General features: G+C 44.1%; 1 protein-coding gene across 1 annotated transcript in view; it reads right to left on the reverse strand.

Annotated features, from left to right (window-relative positions):
• Window positions 1-8871, reverse strand: part of GATC (glutamyl-tRNA amidotransferase subunit C) — a 95120-nt gene extending 86249 nt beyond the window's left edge. Inside the window, exon 1 of the mRNA XM_085634604.1 lies at window positions 8650-8871. Within this exon, the coding sequence (XP_085490730.1) occupies window positions 8650-8802 (153 nt within the window). The 5' untranslated portion in view covers window positions 8803-8871. The remainder of the gene's footprint in view (window positions 1-8649) is intronic.
• Window positions 8872-8891: the final 20 nt, after the last annotated feature.

The following is an 8891-nucleotide window of genomic DNA, read 5'->3' on the forward strand; positions in this document are numbered from 1 at the left end:
ATTTTATTGCAAAAATAGGTAGTACTATTATAGGTAGGATATTGTTTCCTTTAACTTGTATAATTGTTGCTTTATTGATACTGAGATTAGTGTGTGTGTGTGTTGTAAAAACAGGAGAGGGAAAAAGAAATTAAATAAAGAGAAGAAAAACAAAAGGTTGAAAAGAGAACCACAAGAAATTGAATTAGAAGAATTGAGGGAGAGTGTTTATTTAGAAACAAAGAGGGATGATGAAAGAGTGACTGGTGTGTAGTGTTGTGTAAGGAGAAAAAGACATTTCCGATTTCTCCTAAAATGGGACTAAATTTTCACTAATTTTTTTTTATTTTGGGTTTATTTGGTGATAAAATCACCAAAGGGGGGATTGCTAGAGCAGAGTTTTCAGTTTGAAAATTAACTGGGTTTTGAAGCTCTGGCATGTCTATTTGTTATATTAATTTATTAATTATTAATTATTTGTCTTGTGTAAGTGTTTATACTAATCAACTCGTTTGTTTTAACAAGAGAGAATTACACGTGGGAACGCATAAGTGTGCTGTTTAATAATAATGTGCGTGTTTACATGTTTAAAGATTGCTGTGTGCTGTTTATTTTTAAGCACAAAACGCTTTTCGAATTAATGCTTTTCTATGTTGCAAGAGCTAGATAATTACATACACATAAGGGTATTAGTGGGGTTAACACTGTTCAATCACTATGCTGTGGTAACGTTGTTTTTGTCTCTTTTAATTAAGATGGTCTATTGTGGCCTATTGTGGCCTAAGTAAATATGGCCGACATGTAGAGCCTGGCCTCGAGTAGAAAACTGTGACGAGAGAGAGCCTTGCTGAATATGGTCCTGAAGTCAGCTGACCACAGTCCTTGCTTTGCCTGGTTAAAACTTTCCGTGAGGACAGCAGCAGTTTTGGGCGATCTCCAAATGAAATGAAACGTCCTTGGCAGCTTTGGGAAACAAAGGAGCTTTAAAGAAAGACTCTGAACTATGATCTCATTGCCGAGGAGATGTGGAAACTACAAGATGCAGATGTATTTTTTGGTTCCTGTTCCGTTATGTTTATTTTGTGATTTTTCCTGAGCGGAGATTTTCAAATGTAGCGATACTACATCCTTTCCTTCTCGCTTTGCTCAGAGGTTTGACGGAAGAAGTCAATACAAAATGTGTCTTTCCTTTGTTTAATTCACTATAAGAATTGTTAGCCTAGAGAGGGTTTTTGCCACTTGCCATTTGCCTTTTGCCGCGTTCCGAATCTGCGTTGGTGAGGATCGTTGCTGAGAGGACTTCGTCTTGAGAGACTTTATCGAGAGACTTGTCCTGACCCGTTCTGACATTTAGCTAGAATAGGTAACTATGAGAAAAATGATTTATTCTGATTGATTTTCTTTGACTAATTTTAGATAAAGCAATATAATTTTGAATATGGTGTTGGTTATTATTTCTTGTCAATTATTGAGTATTATATTTTGATTATTATTGTATAGATTGTTTAGATTATGTTTAAGGGCAGTCTCAATAACTAGATCTTATTGACCTCGATATAGATGCAGGGTGTCTAGGAGTTTTTCTTTCCACAGGTTATTGCTGGTAGAGTATTTGAGCGTATGTTAGTGAAATGGGCCCTAGTGTATGAAGAATGTATGTGCGTGTAACTGTGAGATTACTCTATCCGTGGAAGTAGGGATATTATATACACCCTGATCTCTATCACCTTCAGACATGGTATCAATAAGTCAGGCCCAAGTAGTAGCAGCCATCAAGTCGGGTGCCCCAGGGCCAAGTGGCATTCCGGCTGCGGTATACAAGTGGGCCCCTACTCGAAGGGCCTCAGTAATGGCTCCCTTATTACAGGAATATTGGGCCAGACTCGATGGGCCTAAGTAATGGCTCCTTAATTCCAGGAATATCTATAGGGGCAATCATTCCCAAATCATGAAGGGGGTCACTCTTGGACACGGTCTACAAGAAAGGCTCTCAAACATGCCCTGGGAACTATCACCTGATTGTGCTTCTAGACAAGGAAGGGAAGTTCTTCGCTAGCATTTTAAACCGGTAACTCCAAGCCTGGGTGGAGGAAAAGAAGTGAATCCGCCTGATTCAAATGGGCTTTAAAAGGGACTGCCACATCGAAGATAACCTCATCTCAATCTCCCACTTGAGTGAAGCTATTGTGGCTGCAACGGGCCTCTTTGCAGGGTTTATCGATTTTCAAACAGCATTCAACAGTACATCAAGATCAAAACTCTGGGCTAAACTGAATACCTGGGGCATTCCTCAAAATTTACTGAAAGCAATTATTGCCTTATATTCTGACACCTGGGTAAAGATAATAGTTAGTGCTGGATGGGCCACCACGGACATAATCTGGACAAATAAAGACCTGAAGCAAGGTTTCATACTGGTACCACTACTTTACAACCTGTACCTGGCGGACTTGCCAGGTCACCTGACGATGGTGAGGGCATTCCACCAAAAATGGCTGTGCTCAAAGTTCAATCGCTCCAGTGAGCAGACGATACTGTCCTTTTCGACCTAACGTCAATTGGTGTCCAGAGGCTCTTTAATGCGCTCGCCAGCTACTCTAGGGCTAATAACCTGGAGATAAATCTAACGAAAACGTAATGATAATCTCCTGCGAACTGAAGAAAGGGGGACATGGTTCATTGAGAAGAAGGCCACTGAAGTGGTTGATGCTTATAAGTATCTAGGGGTATGGCTGGACCACAGAGGCTGCTCGACACCACACAACCACGCCAAAAGGGCAAGCAAACTCCATAGAATGGCCCTGTTGCAAGCTGAAAAAAATCACTGAAAAACCCAGATCTATCCCCTCTATCGAAGATAACGGGATGCAAATTCCTCCCTATTAATGCCGAAGGGGCAATGATAATCAGTGACAAAATGGCCAACTGGCTGGACATGGTACAGTCCTCCTGTTATCGAAAAGTATTTTCGCTCCCAAATTGTAAATCGTACGCCCAAATCCGACAAGAGTTTGGGTTTGCCTCGCACCACTGGACACTGAAAGTTAAGATTGTAGCCTACAGCCTTAAAGCCAAGCAGACGAAGAATCACAAGACAAAAAAAAAAAAAAAAGTAACCAGAAAACAAACTGGCACAATACCTACGCCCTAGAGACACTGATGGCAAGTGAAATTTGGACAAGTGGCCTGCTGGTGCCCTTGGCTGCCAAACTTCTAATCAAACATGCGAGACTAACATCACAAAACTTCGACAAGAGGTGAAGAAAGTGGCACATTGGGCGATGGACTTAACGCTATACGAGCCAGGGATCCTTCCATCCTATCTTTCCCTGCCCCTTATCTTGAGAATGAAACGTCAGCCAATGGGTTTGCTATTTGGATTAATCCCTTTAAAATCATACTGGTACAGACAAAGGAACCTGGATGACTCTGACAATGTCGCCTTTGTGCAAAGGGAGATGAATCATTGACACATGTACTTTGCATCTGTGATAAGTTGTTCCCGTTGAGGAAGTTCTTGCTGCAGCCGGTATGGTGCATTTTAAATGTCAGGACCTGTTGAGGCGCCGTAGAAGCCTGTTTGAGAGGACATTCAGCTAGAAGCCTGTTTTTTGAAATGTATTAAATTTGTAGCCACACTGTCTGCCACCCCAAGACCTGTGAACTTCCTCCATGCTGAATCGTACACTCTTAGGATTGAATTGCCAGGGTTGGGAAAGCCTGTCAACCAATTTGGCCCTCATCTGTATTGCGAACAGTGGCTGAAGAGGGATAAATGGGAGCCTTTTAGACTGCAGAGAAAAGGGCCACCCATTATTTATATATTTTTATGCCTTTTATAACACTTTTTATATTTTTAACTTCCTATTTAACTGTGCATTCTTCCCCTGTCCTGGGATCCTCAATTGTAATAATTTGAATTAAATGTGCAATGAAGATTTATCAATTTATCTGCCTTTTAGTCCAAAAAACAATTTGGATGCTGGGACAGGGTACAACAGGATACGGTTAATGGAAAAGCAAAACTACCGATCCAATAATGTTAAGCGGTGTGGGCAAAAATGTCAGGGAAGACTGGCATTCCACCTAACATGGGGGCAGCAGATCAGGAAGAGCAGATTAATCTTACATTACTCTGAAAACAGCCCTAGCACGTTTTAAAGAGGTTTCAGTTGACACAGGGCTGGTATGCAATTTATATTGCGGTTTATTCCAGTATGTGTTCCTTCTTGTCAATAAATTAAAGTCTGTTGGATTAAAATGTGTAATGCCAGTCACTTTGGTGATGTTTGAGGCGACTGTATATTTGTTGAGTGTTATGCTTTTATAAAACTGGTTTATGATGAGGTAGCACAGTAATTTGATCCCTTGCTGAAGAGATTAGCTCATAAACTGGAGGTTCAAAGTCTGTTAGGGACTACTCTGCCTTTTATCCATCAGTCACAAAATAAGGGCTTTTCAGTCATGCATACTTCGCATTGTGAGCATTTTAAAGGCAGTTTATAAACCATCATTGTCCCAACTGTTGTAATAGCAGGTTCTTCATCATTTTATTGCAGAAAATGTTAATATCAGTAAGGTTGTTCATTACGTGCAGATAGATGTTTTTTTCGTACTTGTGATATTTTTATTTTATTTTATTTGTGCAATTTTATATATTGCGGACATGGCCCAAGGCATCAGGGCACTTTACAATAGTAGCATGATACAAGGGTACAGCAAGTTACAGTTCTAAAAATTACGTTCAGACATATTGCATTGGTAGCTGCGACCAGGACAACTGCAGCCACTGGACAAGGGACGTACACAGCTCAAGCATTGATTTTGATGGTGAGGACACACAATGAAGGTAGTTTGTCTCCTGGTTAGAGTACTTAGGTATAGTCGAGGGTGATTAACCCAGGTGTCTGTCAAATAGGAGGTGCTTGAGGTCCTTTTTAGGTCTCGCCTGAGCCAGCGCATGCTCTACTCTGCGAGACGTTTAGTAAGGGGCTTTTCAAAGTGCTACCAGAGGCTTTTTCTGGCCTCAAGCTTGCGTTCACGCGTGCGTGCACGCACGCAGCCGCCATCTGCCTCCCTTCCAGCATGATCACTAATGCGCACGCACCACTCGCGTGCTTTTACGCACAGCCACCATCTGCCTCCCTTCCAGCGCGATCACTAATGCGCACGCACCACTCGTGTGTTTTTGCGCGCAGCCGCCATCTGCCTCCCTTGCAGCGCGATCACTAATGATCACTCACTTTCGCGTCTTCTGTTTCAGCACTCCACATGAGTGCTTGAGTTTTGCCCTCTGCCTCCGTCCATGTCTTCTCCATCCCTACCAACTTACTTCCCCCATCCACCCTTCGTGTTGCAATCACCCTCCTCTTGCTTGATCGCTCCTGCGCCCCATGGCTCTTTGCTCCTTCTAATGTGCTTTGCTTTGGCTTTCCAAAACCCCTCACGCCCTTCCCTGCGTTGTACTAGACAACCCAAGCGAGCTCACCAGACAATCTGTGTTGCGCCTCGCTCTGCCTCTGTCTTGCTCGCCCCTCCCCAGAGCGTGTCTCGTGGCCGCGCGTCATGTAAGTGGAATTGGTACATAGTCACATCTTCAGCAGAATCTTCCTTCACACAGCATGCTTTCCAAATATAGCTGTTTCCAAATATTGGTGGGTATGCAGTAGTCTCACTCTGTTGCCTGCGCTTCAAAAGAAGCGCATATTTGCCCTTTCAAAGAGAGGACCTTATTCACACAGCTGATTCCCTAATCCTTTCTAAGTCAGCTGCATTTAGGTACAGGTTCTATCACAATCAGATAAGACTGCGCAGTCTCACAGTCTCTTTTTGGTGTCTCGAAAACAATGTGTTGCAGTTTTTTCCTACTGGGGGACTAACCCTCGCGCGCACCACTCGCGTGCTTTTCTTTTTATTTTATTTTAGCGCGCACACAACTCCCTCCGCCTCACTCATGTTGTTCCTGTTCCCCTGCTCTCTGTGTTGCTTCCCACCATCGTGCCCTCCATGTTGCTTCTTAACACCCCCACCCTCGGTGTTGCTGACTGCCACCTGTGCCCTCTGTGTTGTTTCCTGCGACCTACGCCTTCTGTGTTGTTCCTCCACCCGCATACTTTGTAACGCTCCCTCCCCACCCCCCACATCCTGTGTGAGGCTTACTCCAATCTGCACCTTCCGTGTTGCTCCCCTCGACCTACACTTCAAAAAAACAAAAAGCTTTTGTGTACTCCAGTCCTCACTACATAACACCACAAGCAGCCCTTCATCCGGATTCTACATATGTGGTGTAGTACCGTTACAGCCGTTAGCTAGCACATCTCTGGTACTGTGCGCGACGTATTGTTCCACTCTGTTCCCTTTTCCTCTAGGCATTCTCTGTAAGGTAAATAGATTTAGTAATTTTTTTTACCGCCACGAGCACACCACTCGCGTGATCTTTTTTGTATTTTATTTTAGCGCACGCACGTACGCACACATCTCCCTCCGCCTCTCTGATGTTGTTCCTGTTCCCCTGCCCCAGTGTTGCTTCCCACCACCGTGCTCTCCATGTTGCTTCCCAACACCCCCACCCTCGGTGTTGCTGACCGCCACCTGTGCCCTCTGTGTTGTTTCCTGCGACCTACGCCTTCTGTGTTGTTCCTCCGCCCGCATACTTTGTAACGCTCCCTCCCCACCCCCCACATCCTGTGTGAGGCTTACTCCAATCTGCACCTTCCGTTTTGCTCCCCTCGACCCAATAATCATCAGCACGCACAGTAATAACCTTCAGTACTGAGAACTACTATTGCAATGTGCACTTTGAGATCAAAACAAAAATTTAATGTTTTCCAATTTGTTTTTCCTTTTATTATTGGTGAGGGCCCAGCTCCCACAACAATTGTTTATAAAACGTGAAGTAGTTTTATCCCATTTTTTACTTTATTGTGCCCGGTTACGTCTCTGCATTTCCTGCCTTCCACCTATTGGCTATCTTCCCTGCTTTCTTGTTTTTAATTTCCTTTTACAACTCCCGGCCTTGTTTAAATGGTTACTCTGGAGACAACTCCGCGGTCGCACAGTATCAAACCACGGAGTCGGCGCTCTCCACATGCAGTCTACTTTTAACCTGCGTTACAAGCACTGCACTTTAGAGAACATACAGCACGAATTTTTATACCACTCGTCACTTCAATTTGCCAATTGCTCACAGCACAAAACTGTAGCTGTTCTTTAACCACAATGAGCAAGCCACAGAAAATGAGCCCTGCCCTGCGTGACTGCAGACCAGATGTGCTCCCCATCCCACCCCGACCATCTGTGCTGCAGCCAAAGGGGCCAGAATACACGCGCTCCCTCCCCTCTCACAGCTAAAGGCAACTTAGATGTGTTTCCCCAGCGGAGTGCCATTCATTCAGGCTATGAAAATAGAACATTATGAAACTGCTCTCTTCTTAGAATCGCAGGCACAGAAAGAAGTGTTCTAAGAATGGCTGCAGGTAAAGTCAATACATTTAACAGAAAATGTTGCAAAGGAACACTATACGAGTAAAGGTACTAGCTTTAAACCCTAGGTCACCACATCCCTTTCACATATTACTGCCAATAAAACGCAGATCCCACCAAAGAAAGGACCTCTACAAGACCCTTAAAGAAGCAATGGTAAAGTCAACAGGTCTGAGCTTGACATGATGCGGAGATACTATTTTTGTTTTAAACATTTCATATAGCAAGAATATACAACAAAAATAAACAAGCATTTGCATAGCCAATAGGTTTCGCTTTTGGGACCCTATAAGTGTTTAGCCATGCAACAGTTGATGTTGTTGCACCAAGGATATTGTGCTGCATAACTAAATACTTATAAGGTCCCAAAAGCGAGACCTATTGGCTATGCCAATGCTTGTTGAAGGTGGCTATGCAGGTTGTTAGTTGAAGGGAAGGAGCTAAGGAATTCTGCGGCCCTGCTAACCCTCCAATGGCTTCTCATTTAAGCTGGAGCTCGATTCAAAACCGCCTGCATTATCCACTGAGCGCTGCACTCCTCTTCAACCTCCTAAATCAGAAACTGAAAATCCCTGGAGTAAAAAAGGCTTCCAGAAATGCCCAATCCTTGCTCCTGGAACTCCCCACCTTCAGTCGAGAACAGTACATGAACCTGTGATTCTCTGGTAGTGCCACAAGAATCTGGAATTGTGCTCAAATTTCTTGAGACCTAAGAGGAAGTGCGCTGCCGCATGTAGACTTGCTCTCGGTAGGCCTAGATGAACTTTGGGAATGCCTGAGAGAAGGGTAATTCCGTAATCTAGTCTCGCGAGAACTAGAGGCGAGACGATGCATCACTAACGTGTCACTTATAAGGCATTGAAATGTCACACACAAGCACCCTGAAAATATGGTAATGTCACACGTATGCTAACTGAAATATTGGCCGCTATGAGATTACTGCATTACAAATTATTTTTGACTGCCCGTGATAAAGTGTCACTTAAGTGTCATACATAAGGCATACTACAGCACACTGAAGGAATGGAAATGTCAGGCGAGAGAAGTGAAAAATTGGGCAGCAAAGCAGATAGAATGTGCTTCTCTTTTATTTTTGGGAGATTGTTTCTAGAAAAGACCAGGCTACTTCCAGTATGTTTTCTATTTCGCTTCCTTTAGTCTCCCTTCTATGTTGATGATCATCCATACCTTGCTGGCCCGAGTTGCGCCACTCTCTAGCTGCTGCGGCGAGACCCTCAGGCTTCTCCTGGGTGGGCGAGCCGAGGGTAGTGAGCCCCGGAGAGCCCACGTCTGTTTAAGAGACCCCCAGATCCCGCAGCAACAGCGGGCTGGAGCCAACATCCTGGACCCGGAAGTATGGGGACGCTGTGACGCATGCGCGTTAACTCCATTCTAATCTGGGCAGATGTCACACGGTCTGTGTTCCGGAA

Source organism: Triturus cristatus, chromosome 11 (genome assembly GCF_964204655.1).
Source record: "Triturus cristatus chromosome 11, aTriCri1.1, whole genome shotgun sequence".
NCBI lineage: Eukaryota > Metazoa > Chordata > Amphibia > Caudata > Salamandridae > Triturus > Triturus cristatus.